This window comes from Mus caroli, unplaced genomic scaffold (genome assembly GCF_978045245.1).
Source record: "Mus caroli unplaced genomic scaffold, Mus_caroli_1 scaffold_4, whole genome shotgun sequence".
Classification (NCBI taxonomy): Eukaryota; Metazoa; Chordata; class Mammalia; order Rodentia; family Muridae; genus Mus; species Mus caroli.
In genome coordinates, this window is record NW_028227259.1 from 32,736,247 (window position 1) to 32,762,780 (window position 26,534).

The window sequence follows — 26,534 nt, forward strand, 5'->3', positions numbered from 1 at the left end:
AGGCTTGTGCTTGCAGGCCAACAATGCTTTCATAAGCTATATTAGAGGTGCCAGCCTTCTCAATCCGCCCAGGTCAACTCTCTTTTTTTTTTGGTGTATCTGCCTTTTGAAATCTTAAATATATACACTGTAATGGGTCATTGTTATAAAAGGTTTTTTTGAAACCTTCCAAAATTAACTGCATGCTCTCATTACAAAGGTTTGTGTATTAAAGAATCATTTAAAGGCACCTAACAACTAGAGTCAGTGTTTGCATTTTAATACACATAATTCCTGCATATGATCTTTCAAACTGATAGCTTCTTATGACCTAAACTTGTATACTGTGATGTTTATTAAACAGAGCGTTCTTTAATTTACAACTATTTTGGAAAAAAAAACAGGTGTTTCCTACTTGGCTGGCTCCCAATCTTATAACCTTTTCTGGCTTTATGCTGCTTGTGTTCAATTTCCTACTCCTGACATACTTCGACCCTGACTTCTATGCTTCAGGTAAGAGTCTTATTATCTTAATACATAATTTAAAATGTTTTGAGTAGCAAAAGTAAGGTGTGCTTAGCTAGTTTCTGACTCTAATATGTTTATGATTCTGAAAGTTTTGGATGTTAAAATGTTATATATGATGTTGGAATTGTATATAAAACTAAGTTGTGTTTTTATAATGTTACGTATGTTTCCATTAAGTTATAGAAATACAGTAGCAACTTAACCTATTAAATTCAGATATGCTTTCTAAAAAGCTATGAGGCTTTGGCAAATAATGAGTAACTAGAAGCCAGGTATGGTGATGCATGCCTGTGATCCCAGCACTCTGTGTGTTGGAGGCAGGAGAGTTAAGATTTCAGGGCCAGCCTTAGCATATAGCAGTTCACAAGCATACAAAAAGAATGTTTACATGTAGATAGACATTTAGGATTTGAAACTATCTAAAAATTAGTACTGAGTAGGGCCCACCCTGCCTATATATGCCAGGAATGAGCCTCTCCCATTGTCAGTCATAGGAAAGAAAAGCTGCCTCTATTCTAAAGGGAGTGCAGGTTCTTCCTTCTGTTCATTTCTAGATGACTCTTGGTTTCCTTGCAAATGGTTCTTACTTGGGCCCTGCTTGCTTGTTTGTTTTATAGTGAGTGTAGTGATTAAACTCAGGACTTTACATGTTAGACATGCACTGTACCACTCAGCTAGAAACAGCCCACTCTTTACATTTTGAGGTGAGGTTTTACTAAGTTGCCCAGGTTGGCCACAAATGTAGAATCCGTCTGAGTAGCTGGAACTACAGGCCTGAGTGCTACGTCCTACATACACCTGGCCTTTCCTAAAATATTTTTGATATCTGTCTAGAAGATGGCTTATTAAAACTGAGTTGGGAGCCCATATGGGGTCCCATTCCTGAATGTAGGGGAGTCACAGAAAGTTTGTCAGCAGTAAAATGTTTGTGAGCACTCAACCCCTAAAAACAAATTCAAAGCCAGACAAGTAGTGAAGGACTCTGAGCTGCTGCAGCTGCACTCACGGGCGCTGTACCATGAGTTCACTGCAGCCTTGCCGAACCCGGACACTCAGCTCTGCGTCCAGACTGCTTCATGGTATGAAATGTAATCATTTTACTGAATGTATGAAATGTTCTGCTCTTAAATGTAATGGCTTTATAAATGAAAGGCAGAGATGTAACATTTTCTTATGTATCCGCATCACATAAGTATTAAATTAGAATGTCTTTGGATTGTATTGTGTTAGCATTTTTTATTTAAAATTGATGTTTAGGACTGGACATGGTGGTATGAGCTTTTAATCCTAATCCTTGGGAGGCAGAGGCAGGTGGACCTCTGAAACTCAAGACCAGCCAGAAGTACACAATGAGACCCTTCTTTTCTTAAAAGCTGTTAGGAACTGGGGATATAGCTGTTGATAGCGGCATGCCTGGCATGCCTAGCATGTACAAAGCCCTAGTTCGGTCCCCAGCACAGCACAGCATAAAGTGGGTGTGGTGGTGTATGACTGTAACCCCAGCTCTCACAAGGTGAAAGCAGAACGGTCAGAAGTCTACAGTCAGTTTTTGCAGTATACCGAGTCCAAGGCTACCCCAGACCCTTCATCAAGAAAATAAGAAGTAAAAAACTGCAAAGTCAAAAAGCTGGAGAGACGGCTCAGTGGCTAAGAGTATGTAGTTCCTGCTGAAGACTTGGGTTTGGTTTCAGCACCCAAGTTAGGCAGTCTCAGTGATCTGTATGCCTAGCTCCAGGGAAATCAGACCCCTCTGGTCTTAATGTGCATATATCCAGACATGCACGCATGCACACATACACACCTAAACAAAATAAATCTTTAAAAGTTGCTGTTTGAATTGCTGGCTTGAGTCTTATTTGAAAAAAAAAAAAAAAAGGAATTTTGCTTTGGGATTAGGGAAGAATTCCAACAATTTCTGAAATGGGCCTAACAGATTTCTGGTATTCTGGGTTTCCACATTTATGTGAAATAATGTTCTCAGCATTGACACTTACAAAATTAAAAATGAAATCAACTGTGAAGAATGTTGAAGATGCTCTATACCCTCTATAATATCAAATGCTTGACCATCTTCAATTTTTTTACATAAAATAAACAAGCATATCCATCTCATTAGTATGCAAATTTACTTTAGTCTTTAGTATCACTTATTTTTTATTTTATATGCATTGATATTTTGCCTGCATGTATGTCTGTGTGAGGCTGTTGGATCTCCTGAAATGAGAGCTGCCATGTGGGTGCTGCTCCTGAGCCCACCACGGACATTTGTCCAGGGTTACGTTAGTCTTTAATAAAAGCTAGAACCCTCTGTATACTAAATTTATTGTAAAATAAATTTCTTTATGATTTGTCAGTAAATCTTTGGTTTGCATACCTATTTTCTCTACACCTATATGCCCAAGTTTGCAAATGTGTTTTTGCATTTTGTACTTTAATGCTAAGAATACCCCAAACACATATTTTTATTTTTAATTATATGAGCTTTAAAAGCAACTTCAAAATAAATAAAAAAATCACACATCTAAATGAAACAGACCCAAAGTCTATACAACTCAGAGAATAGGAGTTTAGAGCAGAAGCTGTGGAGCATTGCATTCAGTTTTGCACTTTCAGTGTCAACTATATTTATGTACCCATTTGCCACCCAAGCCAGAACAACCCATGACAGAGCTAGAAAAACAATTAGATTTACAGCCTTTTTCAGAACTCATGCCTCATTGCCCACTATTTAGCCTTTCTTTTCCCTTTATGAATATTGTACTCACATGAACATTTGTTTACATGTATACACATATTACTGGTTAGATTGTATATAGGAGAGAGAACATTTCTTTTTTTTTTTTTTTTCCTTCTTGAGAATGTGTGACCTCGCTTAAATATCACACATTCTAAATCTATTCATTGGCTACAAATTTTTAAACTTCATTCATTTTCACAGCTGAGTAATATTATATATAAATTGCATATTTATAACATATACATCAAATTTTTATTATATATTAATTATTTTGTAACTAAGAATATATTTTCTCTGGTTACTCTTTTGTTTTTTTCCTGATCAAGGCCCAAAGTTTACTTTTTGATTCTGAACTTAAAAGGGGGGGGGGAAGCCCATCCCTCTCTGATTACTCTTAAGATTTAAGATGAGCTCTTGCTATGTAGCCCAGGCTGGCCTGGAACTCTGTAGTCTATCCTCTAACTCACCATCTTCTTCATCAGTCTCCCAGCAGATCATAGGTGTGTACCACCACATCTGTGAATTCGGTTTTTAAATCCCTCATATATTATTTTTTATTTTGATTCTATAAGTAAATTTTTGTTTTGTTTTGAGACAGAATCTTTCTAGCTTTGGCTGTCCTGGAACTTGATAAATAGGCCAAGCTGGCCTTGAACTTAGAGAGAACCACCTGTCCCTGCTTCTGGAGTGTTGGGAAGAAAGGGGTGTACCGGCACACCCAACCTTTTAGATAATTTTGAAGTGAAGATGAACACTCAAGTCTTGCACTATAATAATAAAAATACAATATGGATACTGTGTTAGGGTTTTACTGCTGTGAAGGGACACCATGCCAGGGCAACTCTTATAAAGGCAAACATTTAGTTGGGACTGGCTTACAGTTTCAGAGATTGAGTCATTATCACCATGGTGAGAAGCATGGCAATCATGCAGGCAGACTTGGTGCTGGAGGAGACTGTCTTCCGCAGGCAGCCAGGTGAGAGTCTGGATCTCACTGGCCAGACTTGAGGACATGTGTGAGACCTCAAAGCCCCACCTCCATGGTGCTAGCTTCCTCTAACAAGGCCACACCTGATAATAGTGCCACTTTCCGTGGGCCAAGCATATTCAGACCACCACAGATATTTACTGGTAATGAATTGCCAGGGAGTTACTTTGGTTTTGTTTTTTTCACACAGAGAAATTTATTACATATAAACTCCTAGAGTTACTTTGATTTTACTACTAAATTGTAATATTTTAGTTCTGCAGTCAGAATACATCATCAAATAACTCACCCTTTCATTAAAAGGCAGCGACACTTCTTGCCGGTAGCAGGTAGGGCGGTAAGGCTATTGTATTAGACTGTAGTAAAGTCTTGGTCACTTTCCTTTGCAGCACCTGGTCATAAGCATGTACCTGATTGGGTTTGGATTGTCGTGGGCATCCTCAACTTTGTTGCCTACACTCTAGGTAAGAAACTGGCAAACACTCACTTCATCAGTGACTGGCATATCAGCAAAACTAAACACTCGCTAAATTAACATTTTCTCCTATGCTTAATTCATTTTTAACTAGAGTCTATTAATGTCGGGTTCCAATTGATAGATTTAAATTTCTGAATCTGAAAAGTGCTGACACTGCTTGTAACTGAATCCAGGGAACTGTCTATTGTTGGAAGTAAGTTTTTCGTTAATGTTTTTTGGTGTGTGTGTTTGTTATTATTTAAGAAAATGTTAAGAATTCTTTAGTAATTTCATACAGATATATAATATGGCTAGATTGTAAACCCCCCCCTCCCCTGCACACACTCTCCAACTTTTTTGGACCCCCTTCCATGTCCTCTCCTCCACTTCGGGCCTCCTTTCTTTTCCTTTTTAACTTACTGTGTCCAGATAGCATGGGTGTGCATAGGGCCTCCGTCGGCATGGGCGGCATAAAGACAGCTGACTCTCCAGAAGCACAGCCTTCCTGAAGCATGGCCTGCTCCTTTCTCTATGTGCTGTCTATGGCTGCCTTCCTGCAGTCTGAATCCAGTTGAGAAGGGGAACAGAGCCTCACGAAGGACATGCCCCACAAAGCCTAAAGCATCTATTGGTTAGCCCTTACTGCAGGATTTCCCAGCTCTTGGAGTAAGACATTATTTTTGTTTTAAGTTGGACAAGGACTCCTAGCATAGAAAATGACTGTTGGGTGCTGAGAAGGCCGTGATAGATTGCAGTGAGGAACAGACAAGGAGGGGCTGCTCACACCCGGGAAAGAGGTCAGGGCCGTCTACATGAGGCTAGCGCTGCTCGTTCTGCCTGCAGGAATGCCGTACAGCAGGAACATCTGTGGGCCTCGTCCTGTCTCCTTCCTCCTCCCTCTCTGCTGGGCTAACCTGAAGTCCCTGAGAGTATTACTGCTCACTCCTGCACAAGTTTCTAGAACTTGGCCTGGTACACAGTAGCAGCTTAGCATTTGCTTTTCAAATGCATGTAAAATAGCAGACCTGACTTTCAAGCTGTTTCAGCATTTTCATATAAAAATGACTTGTTCTCACAGAACCAATGGTTTACTAGTGCATAAGCAGTTTGTTGCAGAGCTCTTCGTGAAACAACAAGGAGGAGTTTATAATATTCAAGGGTGAATATGCTAGTATTACAAAATATTACCTTACTTGGCACTATAGTAATTTCTGTAGGATTGAGCATGTCTTTCATAATAATGGAATATCCTATAAGTCACCATCCTAAGGGAAAAATTACATTCTGAAATATACTCAGATCCAGCCTAGGGAGCTGGAATGAAGTCACTGAAAAAAAAGTGAGCAAAAACTAATTAATGTGTATTTTGTGGATTTGATGGTTTAACCGTATAAGAGTTGCACAGAAAACAGAAAATTGGTATGCCAGTGAATAGGAGTAAGGTGTTTGTTGTTGTTTTTGTTTTTGTTTTGTTGTTTTGTTTTTGGAAATATTTCAGCTACATAGGATCAGGAAAACCTCTGAGCCCTGTCTTCCCACCACGTCTGCTGATCAGTTGACTTCCTCTTTATAAGGACACTCTGCTTCATTTCACCCAGGCTGGAATCTTGGGCAGTTGGCTTCTTTGGTCTTGCTTTCTTACATATTCTCTCATTTTTACGTGTTTGGGTTTTTTTGTTTTTGTTTTTGTTTTTTCTGAGTTTCACTTGTGGCTCAGTGTGGCCAGCAGCCTGGGCTCTTCCTGCCTCTGTCTCCTGCATGGAAGGCTGTACTACCACACCAACTTCTGGTCCTTCTTTGTCAGTGTTTTACTTGCCACCAGCATTTCATTCCTGTTATCCTCTGTCTAGGCTGACTGACTGGGGCCCCTGTCTCCAGCCTGCCATTCACATGGCTGTAGCAAACCTTCCAAAAGCGTGCCTTTTCTCTTATCTATTCATAATCTTTTAGTAGCTCCCTCCAGTCACTAAACTTTTGAGGTAGCTTGAATCTCTTTTAGAGTTTTTTTGTTGCTAACAGAGAGCCAAGTGTGGTGTTTTACTTTTTAAATGTATGAGTGTTTTACCTGCATGTATATATGTGCAATGTGTGCATGTCAAGTGTCCCGGGGGCCAGACAAAGGTGTCGTGAACTGCCATGTGGATGCTGGAAACTGAACCTGCGTTCTCTGCAGGAGCAGCTGAGTGCTAAGCCGTCTTTCCAGCCCCTCCTTCAGCCTTTTGACATTGCCTTCACATCCTGGCTGTAATGAACCTGGAGCTTACATTTTCTGAGCTTGACTCGGCTCTTTGACATCTCGAGGCTTCTGTCTGATATGCGCTGTGGTTCTCTGTCTCAGTGAACATTGCTGCTGGCTCATCTCTCCTTGAAATGGCACACTCCTGTATCTCTTACCTGCTGAAATCCAACTCAGTCCTTAAGTTCCCACTCACGTTTCATCTTGTTCTAAAGGCCAGTCCACATTATCTGAAGGGAACCCTGGCTTTTTAGACTCTTTCATAGTTTGTGATACCACCATGCTTTTAATGATTGTCTTATAATGTCCCTTTCTCACTTGTAAACACTGCAAGGGCACAAATTCAGTTAATTATAAGATTCTCGTACTATTTCTTTTTCTTTCTTTCTTTCTGCCTGTTTGCTTGGATGATTGTAATGAGCGTCTCTGAGAGCTTGAGAGTTGGTGCCCAACTTGGAGGAATTTGGGGTCAGCTAGGATGCTTCTTTCTGAGATCTAAAATGAGACCATCAGTGTAGTATGTCATGGAGTTTTAGATCCGACTTTAAGAAACTGCAGGGCTGGAGGAGATAAGGCTCAGTGGCTCAGAATGCTGTTGATCTTCCAACACCCATAGCAGGTGGCTCACAGCTGCTTGTCATCCCAGCTCCTAGGAATTCAATGCCCTCTTCTGGCCTTCATGGTCTTCTGCACATATATGGCAGACACTCTCTCTCTCTCTCTCTCTCTCTCTCTCTCTCTCTCTCTCTCTCTCTCTCTGTCTCTTTCTCTCTGTCTCTCTCAATCAGTCAATCAATGTAAAATAAATATTTTTAAAAAGACATTATATATTTTATTTCTGAAGTGTTTGAATTAGAATATCATAGAGTCCTTGCTGGTATCGACAGGACATTCCTATTACCCATTTTGCTCTTTCTGCCAGTTTCCTGAGGTTGTCTTTGTCCATGCTGTCAGATGTTGACTCTTCCTCTGGTGTGTGCTTTGTTGCAGATGGAGTGGATGGAAAGCAAGCACGGAGAACCAATTCCAGCACCCCGTTAGGGGAGCTGTTTGACCATGGCCTGGACAGTTGGTCGTGTGTTTACTTTGTTGTGACTGTGTACTCCATCTTTGGACGAGGACCGACTGGCGTCAGTGTTTTTGTTCTTTATCTCCTGCTATGGGTAGTTTTGTTTTCTTTTATCCTGTCTCACTGGGAGAAGTATAACACAGGCGTTCTTTTCCTGCCATGGGGATATGACATTAGCCAAGTGGTAAGTATATACAAGTGCCTTACATTGATTGTCCACAGGTTTTGGAGTCTGCTGTTGGGCATTTTTAACTTAGAGCTGATGTGTGGGGCTGGAGAGGCAGCTCAGTAGTCAAGAACACGGCTCTCTTGTTTTCAGAGTTGCCAGCTTCAGTTCTGAGCAGCCACCTGGCAGCTTACAACTGTCTAGAGCTTCAGTTCTAGGGGACCTGATGCCTTTTTCTGGCCTCCCTGGGCACCAGGCACTTGAGTGGTGCACAGATACACATGCAAACAAAAACACATTACAGCTGGGTTGTGGTGGCACAGGCCGTACGTCCCAGCAGCACTCTGGAGGCCAGGAGGCAGAAGCAAGCAGATCTCTTGAGTTTCAGGCCACACTGATCTATAGAGTGAGTTCTAGGACAGCCAGGCTTACACAGAGAAACCCTGTCTCAAAAAACCAAACCAAACCAAACAAACAAGAACCACAAACATTAAAAAGAAATTTTTTTAAATAAAAATTAAAAAAGGAGAATTGGTGTGTGCTTAAAAGTTTTCTTTTCCTGGAAGGAGGACTGGGATGGGGACGTCACGCAGTACTGGAGCACCTGCCTGGCATGTGCAGGGCCAGAGGCTCTTTCCCCAGCATCATTGACTCCAAACTACACGAAACTAAACATGACAAGAAACCCTCACTGTATTTAGCACTTAGCATTACCGGTTCTCAGCACATGGCCTCTAGCTTCATATATGTTGTCTGTTTTCTTAAGCCTTTTACTGGAAATGTGATTAAGTGCTTTGTCATGTATCTTTAAGTGATAAGAGCTTTAAGAGTATCATAATTACAATGCCATTATTACATTAAAATTCAGTAACTTAGTGCTATTCAACATGATTTATTTGGAGGAAGGTGAGCACATCTGATGAACTGTTGGCTTTTGTCCCCCTCGCCAGCCTCCGTGAGTAGAGAGAGCTGTCTCTTTGTCCAGCTCTGAGTTACCCTCCCAGCCCTTGGGTCTCAGCCTCTGGTGTGGTCATTTCTCCATTTGCCATGAGACTCCAATGAAGGACTCAGAGGCTGGAGTGTGTGTGCTAATGGAGGTTGGTTAGGTGAGCAAATCCAGTCATCCTATGACTTAACCAGTTTGTTGACTGCTGTTGAAAGGTTCCATATGCTAACTAGTTACCTTCAATGCCTTGTTGTAGCTATTTGATGGCAGTATTGGAGGGGAAAGTCTCTTACAGGCAGGAAGATTTGCCATATAGCAAATTTCAGCTCATTTTTAGTAATCACTTTGATGAGACTTAGTGATCATAGAACATCGCTGGCTCCCTGGATTTCAGCTGTTGATGCCTATGTTCTGTCTGTTTCCCTTCCAGACTATTTCTTTTGTCTACATAGTGACTGCGGTTGTGGGAGTTGAGGCCTGGTATGAACCTTTCCTGTTTAATTTCTTATATAGAGACCTATTCACTGCAATGATTATTGGTAAGAAGCCCCACGTGGAAGCCTGTTGTAACATCACTTTGTTCTAAAGCCAGTGTCTGACTGTAGCGAGTGCTAACACTCTTCCTTGTTCTCTAGCAAGCACCCTACGACCCTTACAGTGTCTACCAGAATGTGAGCAAAAAACCAAGGGGGCTTTTGTTGTTGCACACCAAGCCTTTTCTAATCAGAGAAGAAGGAATACCAGAATAGATCACCACACAAGTGTTGTTAGGGTGTTATCCGGTTCAGTCTAGCCTGTGTTGGAGAATCTACATTTAGTGGACATCTCATACCTACTTCAAGTTGAAAATTGTTGATTTGAAAGAATATGATAGATGAAATACGGAGACGTTATGACCTGTCTGGCTAAAAGAATAAGCCTCTCTTCCGCTGGGATTCCCTCCTTCTTATATCACTGAACGCTGAAGATTTTTGGTTGTGGTAACCATCTTTATGCCCTGTCTGTTGCTCTCTCAGAAGCCTTGTGTTAGCCTCCTGTTGCAGAGCCTCTTCCCACCATTACCTCAGCCTGGGTTATTTTTCCCCTTTTTTTGAGGCAGGATTTTATGTAATCAAGGCTGGCCTTGAATTCCTGATCCTCCTGCCCCCAACTCCCAAGTGCTGGGATTAAAGATGTATTGTCCTTATGACTAGCTTAAATATCCATTAAAGCACATGGTTTACATTTTTTAAAAAATCCCATACAGTAGATGTTTGAATATTTCTTCTGTAAACTCCATAGGACAAGCTGCCTGGTTGAGAGATTCACTAATGGTAGGAGAAGAAAGGTAAAATTTCCAAGGTTTAAAAAATCAACAACATAAAACAAAACTACTCCATACAAATAAACATTTGGTGGCTAAAACAGAGTGATTCCTAAGTGTGTGGCCCAGAACTATAGGAGGGTCTGCAGCACCTACAGTAGCCATCCGTTCCTAAGCCCTGCCTCGTCCACCCGTTAACAAGGTGCACCAGCAGGAGTAGTGAGGACTCTGTTTAGATGAAGCAACAGATCAACAGCCTGCAAATAGGCCTTTTATTCTACTTAGATCTTTAGTACTTGTTCTGGGACCCCTAAAAGATTAACCTGGAATCGTTTGCTTTTTCCTTTGCAGACTACTGGGGCTTTCCTGTACTGGTCAGCTGTCCTCCTTAATGGTAGACCTTAATGGTCTTTGTTTAACCCTTCATTTGGCAGACAGATAGGGGACTAAAGTTAGTCTCGTGATAAAAATAACACATAATTCAAAATGATGGTTCCAAATGGAATCTGATAATAAAGGTGCTGCTGTGTGTTGTGAGATAATTTTCAGAGATATACATTTATATTTTATTTCAACATACAAGCATTGGCTTTTCTTTTAATTTTTTTTCTTCCTAGTTATACAAAGTATTCATGATTACAAAGGGAAATTTATAAAGCAGTATATTCAAAGAAGTATAGTTTTTATTCTGATTCTTTTCCCTCAGCCATTTTTTGCTTATTATTTATTTGTGCGTGTGTCCATGCGTGCGTGTGTTTAGGTCAGTGGACAACTCTTCATGTGGGATCAGAGGATGGGGCTCTGAGCTTGGCTGATGGTAAAGTATCTTTATTCACTAAGCCATCTCTCCAACCCTATTCTTAGCTTATAATTTATGGCCTAGATTTTCATTATTTCCTGATTGTAAGTAAACACATGCTTCATTTTCTCATTTTCTTTGTAGTTGCCCCCCCCAACACACACATTTAATGGTGTGTCCATGATAGTATATAAGGGTTCCCCCCCCACACACACACACATTTAATGGTGTGTCCATGATAGTATATAAGGGTTCCCCACACACACACACACACACACACACACACACACATTTGATGGAGTATCCACAATAGTATATAAGGGTTTTCCATGTCTCTTCTTCCAGCTTCCCAATACTTCACTGTGTGGATGTGCCATAGTGGTTCAGCCAGTGTTTGGATTGTCTCCGTGCTTTCGCTGTTGCACACGGTGTTGTAGTGTAGTCTCTCTGTGTGTCTTTTTATATTTTTTCTCAGCTCACATGGAAGAGATTCCTAGAAATTGAGTAGTTAGTGAAGGACAGATTATGCTTGCGGTGTTGTTGTGTTGAACACTTCCATACTGTTGTTGATTTTGCATGCCTGTGAGCGATTATAAAAATGCTTATAGTCTTACCATCATAGTTTATTGTCACATTAGTTACCTGATGGGTAAGAAATGATAGACTTGTAAAGTTTCAGTCTGCCTTGCTCATGAATGAACTCACCCAGGCTTAGCAGCCGTTGTGTTTGTTTTTCTGTGTGGCTTACATACTCCAACCCGTTTTCCCCAATAGAATTATTGCTCACCTCCTTTATTCTTAGAGGCCTTGTGTGTTTGGTGCATTAATCCTCTGCTTTGACTAGTTGTCTCACTTGTCTTTTAAACTTCTAGATACTTTTTAACTTGGTGGAACTTTTTGTTATTTGTTTGTTTGTTTGTTTTTATTGGTGTTTTGTTTACGTATGTCTGTGTACCATGAAGGACAAAAGAGGTCACTGGATCCCTGGATCCAGAGTTACAGATAGTTGTGAGCCACCATGTGCGTGCTGGGAACTGAGCCTGGGTTTCCTGCAAGGGTAGATAGTTTTCTCTTAACTTGAGTCATCTCTCAGCCCCATGTTGATGGCTTATTTAGTGTCTTTAAATTCTATGCATGTGAATATTTTGCTTGCACATATATCTATATACCACAAAGGCCAAAAGATGATGTCAGGTCCCCTGGAACTGGAGTTAAAGAGGGTTATTAGCCACCATATGGGTGTGCTGGGAACTGAACGCGTGTTCAGTGCTCCCAAGAACCGAGCCATCGCTCCAGTCCTACATCTTGGTGACTTTTCTTACTTCACATGTCCCTATATGATCAGTTAGAAATGTGAGAAATAAGGTTTTTTGGGTTTGTTTGTTTTGTAGCCACATTATACTTAGGTTGTATTTCATTTCAGTTAATGCTTTAAAAAAAAATAAGTTCTTTGATTTTTTTTTTTTTTTCAGTAGCTATTTTACTCTCTGTACTTTAAAGTCTGGCCTTAAGTTATAGCACTGTGAAAAGCAGGTCTGCTTATATGGGTTCCATCACTGCTGTATCCGTGACAGAGTTATATAGCTAAGCCTTTAAACAGTTAAGTGTTCTTTCCAGAACATAGGCTGCCTCCCACTTGGAGAAGAAATGAACACAGTCTTATCCTTTGGTGACTTAAGAGAACACAGTGTCTGCATGCTTCCTGTGCTTAGTCTCTCCCACCCAGAGAATGTCTCACTGTGACTGATAGCAAATCGGTCTCGCCTTATTCCAGGGACTTGGAGCTACAGGTATCTGAGTGAAATAGCTTAGCATCGGCTCTGCAGTGAGCCCAGCTTACCAGTCAGTGTGGACTGACTGGGCTCTAAGAGCTCTGAGAAGTACAACCGACCCTCCTTTCCTCCCTGCCCTCTCACATAGGCTCATTTAGAAAACTTGATTTTAATTGGGTTTGGAAGTAGAATGATTAATGTAAAATTATTTATGTATTTATTTTTTGAGGCAGTTTACTTTTTAGCCCAGCCTGATCTGGAACTTTCTGTGTAGTGCAGGCTGGACAAAAAACTCATATTCTCCTCTGCCTCAGCCAGGAGTTTAGGAGTTCTGTGTACACTCATGCTTAACACATTTCTTTTGACATAAGATACTGGCAAGGCCATCTTTTAGTGTGTTTTTAGCCAACATTTTAGAAGTAGGTTTTTGTTTATTCATCCATTCATTTATTATTTGGAATTATTTCACAAGGATGTTTTCTAACTCTGACTCCTTATAAGATCACAAGTCTATGTAGGATACCAAAACCTGCAAGGCTTAGAGACTGAAAGAGAAGACGAGGACTTACACCCCTGGGGCTGTAAAGCATACTGGAGGGCCAGAGTGGGGGGTCAGGTGGAGGGGCACTTGCTCGTGTGTGCCGGGTGTTCCCTCCCCCAGGACTGCAAAACAAGAAGATAAAGACACTAGGGAAGTCATCCCACCCATTCCCATTGAGCTGGGCTCTGCAGCCTGGAGCTGCTGATTTGTTGAGGGGGATGTAGCTGCTCACCTTCCAGAAGCTGTGGTTGGCCTTAGAGGAAGATCCCTAGCTGAGGGTAGTAGAGCACCCTAGAATTCTAGTACAGGGGCCGATGAGCAGGTTATGAATATGAATTGATTTGCAGACAGACTGGAATGTCCTACTAGTGATACACAGGAGGAGGCACAGTCACTCAGGAGTGAACCAAGTCACCTTCAAGGTCAGAAGTGACACAGAACTTACCAGTGGGAATCTTGGTGGGTTTCAAGAGTATAGTTTCTGGGGACAGGATGAGCGGATGAATGTTAAGAACTGAAAGCACTAGAACGTAGCAAATGATGGAGTGTGACAGGGTAAGTTGGGCCACAGTGCCCCAGCAACAGAGGTAGGGTTCCTTAGAATGGCCACGCGTCACTATAGGTCTGTGGGAAAATAAACGTGGCATGGATAGGGAGGGGAGGAGAGAAACTGGAGAGTCTAGGAAGATTAAAAACAAACAGGAAGCAACAGATCCTGAGTGGTCTGCCCTTCCTGCTTTGGAGTTCACGTAGATCCCCAGTTACTCAGCCGGGTGCTGTTGCAGCCTCTTCCCGTCATGATCCATGCAGTTGGTACTACTATTTTACTATTGCTCTGCTGCAAAAATGAGGAAAATGAAGCACAGAGAGGTTGGGTTGCCCAAGGTTATGGCTTTTTGACTGGTTGATGATGAACCAAGATCAACTCCAAGCAGGTTCTGGTCTGTGCAGATTCACCCAGCCTTGGTTCGCTCTTCCCTTACAAATGCTATTTTCAAAAGTAGTTTTACTATAGAGATAAGCCTGAATCTAAAGGCCACTGGCTCTAAAACACCTGGGCATTTTGCATGGATGTGCTAACTTAAAATAGGTACTCTTGAATAATTCATAACAATTCAAATATTCTTCCTTTTAGGGTGTGCATTATGTGTGACTCTTCCAATGAGTTTATTAAACTTTTTTAGGTAAGTATTTTTTTATTTTTTGAGTTGTAGAGAAACAAAGGAAAGAAAAGAAAATCCTTAGCAGTTGTATAGTTAGCAGAATTTAAAGAACTGTTTACTTTTTGCAATATGGACATTTTGAAGTGGTTTAAAAACTTATATTTCAGACCTAGAACGATAATTGATATAATTGAGGTTACCTCTGTTGGCTAATGTCAATTTAATTATACTATAAAATGGTTAGTTCCTTTGTTAAGGTTAGCAGTCTTCAAGTTTGTCCCTTCTTTGAGTGAATCAATAGGTACTTTCATGTTAACACTGATTTGCTCAGATTCTTTTAATGAAGGGTTTAGTTTATGAGATCATAACCCTTCTGTGTAGGTTAGCCCCAAACTTTATGATGACCTACCGTCTCACATAAGAGGCTGTGTAGACGGATGGTCCTGCCTTTATGGGAATGGTCTCTGCACTAGGGTAGAGGTGGAGTTCCAGTTCTGACTTTTGCACACCCCATCTTTGCTGGCTACCCTCACTTGCTTTGTTTTGTCAAAATATATTTTGTTCTTTGACGTCTCAGTCGTGTGAACTCAGGATTGATCAGGTTCTGAACTTCAGTTTTAATCCTGGCCCTGGTAGCAATTATAAATTTAGAGCATTGCATTCTAACTTAACCTTCCTTTAAAGTGGAGTTAATGATACTGGCTCTCTGTGCAGTAGATAGGACTGTAAATATACAGTAAGAATGCATGCCGAACTAGTCTGGAGATGATAAGTGTTAGGCATATGTAGACCAAGCCAGCTTAGTCGGTCAACAGGTTCTTCAGGGAGAGAGCAAGGATGAAAAAGAAAAAGGCGACTAGACAACACTGTAGCACGACCCCAGTCAGTTCTAAGGCTGACGCAGGTTTATTTTTTCCCAGTCTGCTTTTATACCATTTTAAGTACTTTCAAGTAATATAGTCAATTCTAGATTAAGGAACAAACAAGGCAATAAACAAAGCCCTGTGGTCACTGTTTCTCAGGGCTTATCAGGATGACCAAGATATCTGAGCCTACTTCCCTGTCCTAGCCCAAAGTCAGATTCCCACCTGAGCGTACTAATGTGTCCTGGCCCAATGGCAAATTCCTGCCAAGTTTCTAGAAGTGACCCCAAAAGTTCTCCACAGTGTCTTTTTTTTTTTTTTTTTTTTTTTTTTGGTTTTTCGAGACAAGGTTTCTCTGTGTAGCCCTGGCTGTCCTGGAGCTCACTCTGTAGACCAGGCTGGCCTCGAACTCAGAAATCCGCCTGCCTCTGCCTCCCAAGTGCTGGGATTAAAGGCGTGCGCCACCACACCCGGCTCTCCACAGTGTCTTATGTGTAATGTTCTGTATTGACTTTTCAGAAGCTATAAAAGCAACACTCTGAAGCACAAGTCCGTCTATGAAGCCATGGTCCCCTTCTTCTCTCCGTGTTTGCTCTTCACTTTGTGTACAGTGTGGATCCTCTGGTCACCTTCAGATATTTTAGAAATACACCCTAGAATATTCTACTTCATGGTTGGAACAGCTTTTGCCAATATCACAGTAAGACTTTCTTTTTAAAAAAATTATATAAGCCAGATATGATAGCTTCCCCTATAATCCAGGGCTAGCTTAGGCTACATGAGACCCTCTCTCAGAAAACCAAGATAGCAAAACAAAACAGAATCCAAGCGACTTTGAAAGGTGTTTGTTGCTGGTTGGAGGTTGAAGATTGGAGGTTGTGTTTCTTCCTCACTCCCATGAAAAAAACTTGGTTATGTTGAGGCAAAACAGCTTAGAAGGCTGTTTGAAATTGTTCTTCACATAGCATAGAATTTTAAAATTGGAAGAGGCTCCTTTTTATCTGAGCTGTTTTTTATTTGTGCTGCGAAGAAACGGCTCCTATAGCTTCTGTATTAGTACTTTTCTATCTCCTGGCAAAGTACCTACAGAAGCAGCTTAAGGAAGAGTTCATTTTTGGCTTCTGCTTTAAGAAAGGAGACAGTTGACCACAGCAGGTCACATGGTTGGTCACATGGCATCTCCGGAGAGGAAGCAGCAAGGGGACTACTTGGCTCACTTCTCTCTCTTACTCAGTCCAGGACTCCAGCGCATGGTAGTGCACCCCTCATACAGAGTGGGTCTTTTAACCTTGTGGAAGCTCCTCCCCACACATGCCAGAGTGTGTGTCCAAGATGATTCTAAGTGTGGTCGGGTTGAGAGTGGAGACTAACCAGCAAACATCCTTACTGCACTGTCTTAGTCTCTTCTGGTCTGGTCCCAAGAGCTGTGCTGTAAGGATGGGGCCAGGGGCCAGTTAGGCCCCTGAGCAGTTGAAAGCTATTGAAAATTGATACATTCTTGAAAACTCTTTTAAGGAGGTGGCTAGCTTTAAACGTGCTTTGCTAATTAATACCCCCCCTTTTCTTCCCCTCTTCTTGCTTCTCCCAAGTGTCAACTAATTGTTTGCCAAATGAGCAGCACACGGTGCCCGACTTTGAACTGGTTACTGCTTCCTCTCCTCTTGGTTGTGGCAGCGGTGATCGTAGGTGCAGCCACCTCCCGCCTTGAGAGCACTCTCCTTTACATACTCACGGCTGCCTTCACTCTGGCTCACATCCACTATGGCATACAAGTGGTAAGTGATGGAGAGCAGAGCGAGCTGCTCTGGGGAATACAGAAGGCTGCAGGCCATGGTGGGGAGCTGCAGGAGGGTTGCTTAGTGCAGCTCTGGAAACATGGAGGGCGTGCCGGAGTTGCAGGTCACTGTGCTTACGTTACAGCAGCTGCGGATGGTTTAACTGAATGATCACAGGGAGTTCATTCGAACCCGAAATCATTGTAGAAGTGCTTTTCTGCTGCTTTTTTTTTTTTTTTTTTTTTTGAGAAAACACTGTTCTGTTCTTTTCTTTTTGTGGGTCCAGAAAATCCCATTAGTTTCTGTTTCTCTGCTTCTTTGATCCTAGGACATTTTTATAGCTTAAAGTTAATTTGGGGAAAACAAGTAACATTGGTTTATAGTACTGAGAAATCGACCCCTGAAACCACGTAAAGGTGGGGAGAACTAACTTCACAGACTGGTCCTCTGAGCTCCACACCCCCACATGTGTGACATAGCACACATGTACCATACATATACACAACAACAATACATAAAAATTAAGTTCTGGAGCCAGTGACATGGCTACTTGTTCCCAGTCGTGACTACCTGTCTTAGTCAGGGTTTCTATTCCTGCACAAACATCATGACCAAGAAGCAAGTTGGGGAGGAAAGGGTTTATTCCACTTACAATTCCATACTGCTGCTTATCACCAAGGAAGTCAGGACTGGAACTCAAGCAGGTCAGAAAGCAGGAGCTGATGCAGAGGCCATGGAGGGATGTTCTTTACTGGCTTGCTTCTCCTGGCTTGCTCAGCCTGCTTTCTTATAGAACCAAGACTCCCAGCCCATAGATGGCACCACCCACAAGGGGCCTTTCCCCCTTGATCACTAATTGAGAAAATGCCTTACAGCTGGATCTCACGGAGGCATCTCCCCATCTGAAGCTCCTTTCTCTGTAATAACTCCAGCTGTGTCAAGTTGACACAAAACTAGCCAGTACACTACCCAAGTTGAATCTCAGCACTCGGTGGAGTTCCTGCACTTTGTCCTCTGACCTCCACATCCGTGCCATGGCAGACGTGTGCCCTTCCCCCAAATACATGAATGGGGCGCAGGGCAGATGGCCAGTGGTTAGAGGTTCCCAGCACCCACATGAAGAAGGTCACCTCACCTGTAACTCCAGTCCCAGGGGGTCACGGGCCCTGAACACATGTGAACAGACATATCTGCAGGTAATGTCCATAGACATAAATAGTTAAAAAAAAAAAAAAAATTTTAAGAAATCTGGAAAATAGACATGCTAACAGAAAGAGCATCTTTTTTTGTCCGTCTTTGTGCCATTTGCTACTTCTAACTAGAAACCACACAAAATCTTGACTTGAACTACTAACATATAAGTGAAAAGTACCAAAGAATTGTCTCCAGCCAGGGATATAGTAGCCAGTGTGACCCTCAGATCCACAGGTTCCCTCCAGCTAGGAAGCATTGCCCAGCAGAGTTTAAGGAGGCTACATGGGGACTCTACGTTGCCAAGGTGGTCAGTAGTTTTCTCTTCTGGCTGGTGAAGGCCAAGCAGTCCTGTAGTTTTCAGTAGTTTCCAGTGTGTACTTTGTCTGCTCCGGAAGGCTCACAGAAGGACTAGAATTTGGTCCTGCAGAACTGTTCTAGTTTGTGGTAGTTTTTACTGTGTCAGTAAGTTATTGTCTGCAGAGGTGAGTTCGGTCCATGTTTGTCACTGTGTTCTGGTTTTCCTGTAGGTGAAGCAGCTGAGCCGACATTTTCAGATTTATCCTTTTTCATTGAGGAAACCAAACTCAGATTGACTAGGAATGGAAGAACAGAATATCGGCCTGTAATCTTGACAAAATACTGTAAATAGATGCGTGTAAATACTTCATCCATCACCAGTGAACTGAACGGATCTGCTCGGCAGACATGGGATCTCAGTGCGTGCTATGTGGACAGCAAGAATGAAACATGGGCTCAGCTTGTGGAATTGTGGACTTTCTAACTCCCAGCTTACTCTGTTTTATTTTATTTCTTATAGAGCCATGAGACGTTTGATTAAGCACAGTGTACATTAAACCAGCTAAATGTTCCTAGCTTCATGAGTCCATGGCGTTTTGACTCACAGAGTTAAAGATGATTTACTTTCATGTTTAAGGTCCCCAGGTTGATTCAGGAACACTAATGACATTCAGATAGTCACAGCATGTCTTAATATTTGATACGTTATGGTCAGTCTTTAGCTGTGGGAATGATAGACAGCCCAAATGTAATGCAGAAAAGCATCAAAAAAGTCTCTTCAGCCAGAGATGCCAGTGACTCCAGAACAGGGTACAGTTGCCAAATCCTGGTTGCTCTCCAGTTAACTGCCTTCCCCACCTGCTGTGGAGGCTGTCCAGTATCCCGGCTCTTACTATATCTGATAAATGGTTTCATTTTCTTTTAGAGTGAAGTGTTCTGCCGTTACTTAGTAGGGAATGGGTTGTAATTACGGCCGGCCGTTGTGGCATAGCTCATTGTCTAATTGTGGCTGTTCCCCTCTCAGCAGTGCATTGCTAGGATTGGGTGCCTGTGAGCTGTGATTTTAAGAATACATGTGACAGTCCCAAGCTTGTGGTACTTACTTGTGAGGATATAAAGTAGCTTGTGAGAGGAAATTTAAGCTGGAGTTAGGAGTCTCAGAGCTCCACATTGCCACAGTTAGCACCTGGCACTGTCTGCTTTCCTTCTCCCTGGGGGTGAGCTATTGTGGTTTTTATTCTCACACAGGATAACGAGATTGTCTCTCCCCTAACTTGCCCACCTCCCTATTTGGAGAAAACTTTTGATATATACGCCTTACTGAGTGTTTACTTCCCTTAACAGGACTCAAAATAATTTTTGAGGTTTACTGACAACATAAAATAATTCTTTTCGCTATATTGTGGTTATTTTATAAATCACTCCTTTTTATGAATGTGGAAATTTTTTTTCCCTTTGGACTTTGTCTTTATTTAGTTTTGTGGTGGTGAAATTTACTTGCTGATTTTATTTTCCACTGAGTGAGGTTTGTGCTTAAATGAAGAGTGTGTCTTAAACCCTTTTTTTTGGACAGGTTGCACTTGGATAAAATAGGCACCACTGTGTTGATATGTAATTAAATTCATAACTATTATTTATCTATGAATGTAACCTTTCTGAAATATTGTAGCTCATTCCTTTGTTGAATATCTGTCTGCTGCTTTGTAAAAACAAAAAACAAAAACAAAACCATTGGTATGTCAGGTAAACATTTTAAAATTCTAATCATTGTCGTCCAGGCTGTCGAAGATAAGCCCAGGGGCTTACGTGTATCTGGAGACATTCTCTGAGACAAAAAAATGAAAGCAAAAATTGGTGAGAAGTTGATGTGAAAATGGGTAGTGATTCTGTGCTTGTTAATAAATTGCCATCATGGAGGCTGGAAGGTGAGCCGGCTGTGTGAGGATAACTGTTCGTCCACCTTGTGCTCTGTGTGAGTTTGTTAGAAGGTCCTACTGTTTTCTTGACCTTGTACACAGTAATATTCATTTGTATAAAGGAAAATAACTGATAAATATTTATAAAATAATGAATTTGGACCACAGGCTTTCTTCACCTTGTACAGTAGACTGAAAAATCATGTCCTATAATTTTAGGGCTCTTTTTTTTTTTTTTTTTTTTTTTCTGTGTTTCAAAATGTATGTCCTCTTTATTGCATCAAGTAGATTTAAAAGAAACTGCTTTGTGCCTTTTGTTTGTTTGTTTTTAAACATGCCTCTGTGATAGTAAAGAATTGTGTTTCTAGTTCTGTTGTCACTGTTGAATGGCAGAGGACGCTGCGGGCAGGGGGAAGCGGAAGGGAGCACACACAGTCTCAGAATCTTGTGAACTCCCACAGAACTCAGAATCCCTCCCAGCCTGTTCATGCCCTCCGTCATGTTGGTGCATCTCGAGATGCCCATATGTTGTAGCAGTACAGCGGCGGATGCGGGGCTTGATTGTCAGGGCCTCTGTGTATCTCTGCCACACCCCTTCCTGTAACTTTCCCAAGTATAAATGGTACTGCAAGCTTATGCACAGTGTTTCCCAGGTGACGCGGAGTTGCTCTTTGGGGAGCAGCATCGCGGTGGGAGCGGACACGCATGCCTTCTTCTGTACTTGGCCCAGGCTGGGTGCTTGTACTGTTGTGCTGTGGACTCACCCACGTCACAGGCACGTCTGAAGTTTCTTTTCAGGCTGTGGAAAAGCCCTTTCAAGCTTGTCAGGAAATAATCTCCCTGTATTTGGGAGGGTGTAGGGTGCAAAAAACATTAACAGTGCTTGGATGGAGGCTGCCACCTGGTTTTTCAATGGTATTGATGACCTTACTGCAGTTCACTGTTTAAAATTGCCATCATCATTGTCTTGGCTTTCAAAAACACTAATAGAGTTTATAGGTTTTAGAGTGGTAGAGTGACTTTGAAGTAAAAATATGACCCTTCTTTCTTGGCATTTCAATTATTATGATTGAAATACTTCTAATTCCAATTTTGAAAAAATGTTGAGCATGTTTAGGGTGTTATAGTAGCACTGCTAATACGTCACTTGCCCACTCCTGAGGCATTGGGAGAGAGGTGTACATCTGGGCTTAGCATGTGCTAAATACAGTAAGGGAGTATGTTGCAGTCAGAGCAGGTATGAAAGGCACCTTGCTTCCTGAAGCCGACTTCAGCTCCATGATCTGTGGAGAATAAACCGGTCATTTGGAAGTTTTTAAGTCTAGGACGACTTCCTACCTTTAAAACGTAACTTGAAACCTACTTGTAACTCTTCCTTGTCAGCGAGCAAGCACTTAGGACAGGAACAGCTTTCTGCGTCCTGGCTGGCTCGCAGCCAGATTCACGTGGTGGGCGCCTTAAATCTCTTGGCTGGTGAAGGACTGGAAGCAACACTGAGAAGGTTAGGCCTGAGGTCTGCAGCTTTGACTCTGGGTCTCCAAATTAGCCAGAAACAGATGCAGAGATGGAGTTGGCTGTGGGGATGCTTGTGTTTGGGATGCTCTCATCATGACTTCTGGATTTGATCAAGCCCTCTTTAGGAACTCTGTGACGACAGACCAGAATCTTCTTTGTCCAATGAAATGTGATTTTAATGCAAAGTATGTTGAACACTCACTGGGTGAGTGATCTTACTATAGTTCGCTGCCCTATGCCAGCCTTCCAGGAAGAATGTTAAGCTAGCCACATTGAAGTACTGTGCATTTTGACAGCCTAACAGTCAAGTGGTGTTAATTAATCACTGCAAAACTTGATGTGAGGCTCTAGGAATTTTTAAAAGCCAGCGTAAGTTTCTGCTTTTCCTTTATTAATTATGTAAACTAGTGGCTTGTACATATGAAATGTTTTGTTTTTGTTTCTAAATCATCTACAAATGACTGACATCACAGCAGGCTGTGACCTCGGGGTGTGTGGTGACTCATGGTGGTCTACCTTTTCCAGAGAGAGAGAGAGAGAGAGAGAGAGAGATGTGTCTGTGATGAGCGTGGGAATTGGACTTGCTGGCTGATTTATTTCCACTGTTTTACAAACTAAATGTAACTTACTCTCTAACCTGCATGTTAGTAGTGCGCTTTGCTGAGAGACTACGCCAGCTGGTTACCGTCTGTCTGTATGATTTTTAAGCAAAAATATATTCTTTTTATAGCTATCTGTTGAGCTCACGTTTAGGGTAGCAGAAGGAATTTTGACATTTGCAGCCTTTCACGGGCAGCCTGAGCAAGGTTTGTTCATTCAGCGCGGAAGGCTGGGTTCCCCGGATGGAAAGAAAGCGCTACACAAGCATTTTAGAGTATTCAACAGGGCTTGTCTGTCGGTAGGAAGATACCTGTGGGTGGAACAGAAAGGAGACTCTGGGCTTTTAGATTATTGTGATTTCCCTTTCAGAAAGTCATTCTTAGAGAGCTGGATGGAGCCAGAGCCCAGCTGCTTTAATGGCAGTTGGACCATGGCCATTGAGAGTCTAAAACAGGACCAGAAGCCACTGCCCTTTCAGCAGCACTAAAACAGAAATCAGAGATGATAGTGAGGCCAAGGGATGGCCAGTGCTATGGGTCTTTTGTATCACGTTGGCTAAGATCTTTTAAGCAGTTTCTCTGGGTAACAGACTAAGAGTTGGATTGGGTTTTTTTTTTTTCTTTGTAAACAGAAGTAATCCTCTCTGAATTCTCGACTGTGATATCCCTGGTAAGCACGCAGGTTGTAGGGCTGGCCTGTGAGAAGATTGCTGTTTCTCAGCAGCAGGGAGCATCAGAGCTGCCTGCCATCTCGACTGTCGTGTTATCAGCTGGATATCCTCATCAGAGCAGCCATTCTAGAGACAAAGACTCAGTTGTGTATATGATTAGCTCATTCAGAATGTCCCAAGAAAGCAGAATTCAGCATTGAACTCATAATTTCAGTTAAAAAACAAAAAACAAAATCTCCCCCCTTTTGGGCAGAGTGGAAGACAATAATGGCCAAGGTACTCAGGAACCCACGTTTTCTCTCCCTTCCTGCCTAACGGTGGTAACTGAAGAAAAATGAAGTACTGCTTTTGTGAGTGAGACTTCATGTTCTATGCTGAGAACAGGCGACAGGGGCTGTGTGGCTAGGGGTTTAATTTGGTGCCTTTATGGGTAGACTTCTGAAGCAAGAGTATAATTTCTTCCCAGATACTTAAAAACCACCACTAGAACAGATGGGGTATGTTTGCCACAAAGAATGAAAAAGAGGACATAAAATCTCTCCCCTTCCGGGTACTTTTCGTTGTAGTTGGCCTGCACGGGGCTTCGTGTTAATGTAGCATGTGTTTACTCTGCTTCCATGTGCTCTGCATGTGTACATGTCTACTGTGCACACCTGTTCTCTATGTATATGTGATATGGGATCTAATGGGCTTTACTCTCGATTATCAGCCGGGTGGCAGCCCTCATTAGTCTGTTGCTTTGTGTGGATTTGGTATGCCCATGGCCCACATGGAAAGCCACTTCCCCACCTTTCCCCTCCAGGGCATCTCAGCCCCGAGAAAGCCCTCGCAATAGATGACGTTTCGCTTCCCTTTCACCAGGGAACTTTGAGCCAAAAAGACTGGTTTCAAGAATGCTGGCTGTCACTTTGGGGTTGAGGTTTCTGGGTCGGCCCGGCCCTCTTTTGGCTGGGAGGCAGCTTTGGGAGCAGTGTGCTATGGACTCCATCTGGGAGATACTTGATCTTGCTGGAGCAGAGCATTGCTCTTGCTTCACTTTACTGGAGTGTTGCAAGGCTTGTGTTTCGATGTAGAGTAGAAATCTCTGGGTAGTTTGAATGTGGGTTTTGCATTATCTGTGTTACTGTTCCCCGTCGTTAGTCTATATTCTTGTCACCGGATTCTAGAAACCTTGGTCTTTCAACTGGATTTATGTTTGTGTCTGCTGCTATGGACTCCAAAAGTTAAAGCAGTAGGTTCTAGTTTTCAATTGTTTGATTCTTTATTGATAAATATTTATTGTAATAAAAAATAAATAATTTTTAAATCTTTTTAATTGTTTTCAAGTTGTCTTTTTTTATCCTTGGTAGATGCAAAGGGAAAGGCACTGGAACAGGAAGCAGAAACGCAGTAGTACAGGTTATAAAGCGTGGTAGTACGGGTTTGGTTTGGTTTGGTTTTGGTTTTTTTTTTTTTTTTTTTTTTTTTTGGTTTTTCGAGACAGGGTTTCTCTGTATAGCCCTGGCTGTCCTGGAACTCACTCTGTAGACCAGGCTGGCCTCGAACTCAGAAATCCACCTGCGTCTGCCTCCTGTGTGCTGGGATTAAAGGAGTGTGCCACCACACCCGGCTTTGTTTTTGTTTTTAAGATAAGAGTGTTACTTAGCTCCATTGGCTCCAAGATGACATTTGATTTCTGATTTCCGTGTTCCTCCTGCGGCTACTGGCGTTCCATCAGGCCTGGTTTAGGATGGGCAGAGATCCAGCTGAACAGCATTGCTAGCCCTATAAAGGGGGTTATTGCTTGTTGGATATAGAAGGACCAGCTTGCTTTCAGAGAGCAGCCTGGGTATGACTTTTCCGGGACCAGACAGGTGACGGCAACACTTGATCACTTGATTTCCTCAGGGAAAGTGGAAATAGTAACCACGAACTTGTTTTTTTCTAATCATTTTACAGTCTTTATTAACTTTTTAAAGACAGGTCTCGTGTAGCCCAGGCTGGCCTCAAATACTCTGTAGCTGAAGGTGGCTGGACTTTAGACCCTCTGGCCTTACGTCCTGGGCGCCAAGATCATAGGCATAGCCAGTTAACCTCTGTGCTGGGACTTGAACCTAGGATTTCATGCATGCTAGGCAAGCTCGCTACCAGCTGGTCTACATCCCCACCCTAGAGTTCAAGCTTTAAAAACAAACCTTTCAACTGTTGTCCAAGCTCTGATTTGGCTCCTGGCTCCTCCAGCTCCTCAGTTCCTTTCCTCACACTTAATTTTTAAAGATCTGTTTATTGGCAGCAGGGGTGTGCCTCTGTCCACAGGTTGGTAGCAGGACAGTGTGTGGGCTTTATTTATTTGCTGCCAAGGGAGTCCCATGGGTGGAACTCAAGTGGCCAGGCTTGGTGGCAAGCAAGCACCTTGACCCCCTGAGCCATCTTCTAGCCCTTTCCTTCATACTTTAAAGGTGATACTAAAGAAGTTTTGGGTTTTCTTTTTCTTTTTTAAAAAACATATTAAAATTGTATAAAGATTCCCTTCTGGAAATCTAATTGGTAAAAAAATTTAAAAATAGCACAAATTGCATATCTGCTGCATATGACAGGGAGGCCTTGGTCCAGCCTCAGTGGGAGAGGAAGCACCTAGCTTTGCAGAGACTAGAAGTGCCAAAGTGTGGGAGGGGGGTTACCAAGAGGGTCCACCACTCGCTCAGAGGAGAAGGGGAGGGGTGAGCAGAAGTGAATAAGTAAAAACTTTAAAAGAGTTTTTAAAAGTTACACAAATTGGGATATGCAAATAAACCAAGAAGTTTCTAAGGGTGTGATGGTTTTTCTGACATCCCCAGACTCCGGGTAAGGTAATTTAGTATGTGCATATAGATGTGGAATCGTGGCTTGTAAAATATGACCAATGTATACTTCCCGAACCTGCAGATAAGCTAAGCAGCTGGGTGTGGTGTTGCATACCTACAATCCTAGAGCTGGGGGACATAGGCAGGAGAACTGCCTGGAGTTCAGGACCCACCTTTACCTACAGTGTGAGTGAATGC

The 26,534-nt window shown here is 42.2% G+C and overlaps 1 protein-coding gene across 2 annotated transcripts in view; it reads left to right on the forward strand.

The window, feature by feature from the left end:
* The window catches only part of Selenoi (selenoprotein I), a 37,062-nt gene extending 12,238 nt beyond the window's left edge, over positions 1-24,824 (forward strand). For both annotated transcript variants that reach the window (XM_021162473.3, XM_085836561.1), the window contains exons 3-10: positions 384-492; positions 4,622-4,696; positions 7,916-8,178; positions 9,537-9,645; positions 14,657-14,705; positions 16,067-16,247; positions 17,137-17,322; positions 19,044-24,824. In XM_021162473.3, coding sequence (XP_021018132.1) covers positions 384-492; positions 4,622-4,696; positions 7,916-8,178; positions 9,537-9,645; positions 14,657-14,705; positions 16,067-16,247; positions 17,137-17,322; positions 19,044-19,142 — 1,071 coding nt within the window. In that variant the 3' untranslated portion in view covers positions 19,143-24,824. The remainder of the gene's footprint in view (positions 1-383; positions 493-4,621; positions 4,697-7,915; positions 8,179-9,536; positions 9,646-14,656; positions 14,706-16,066; positions 16,248-17,136; positions 17,323-19,043) is intronic.
* The last annotated feature ends 1,710 nt before the right edge of the window (positions 24,825-26,534 follow it).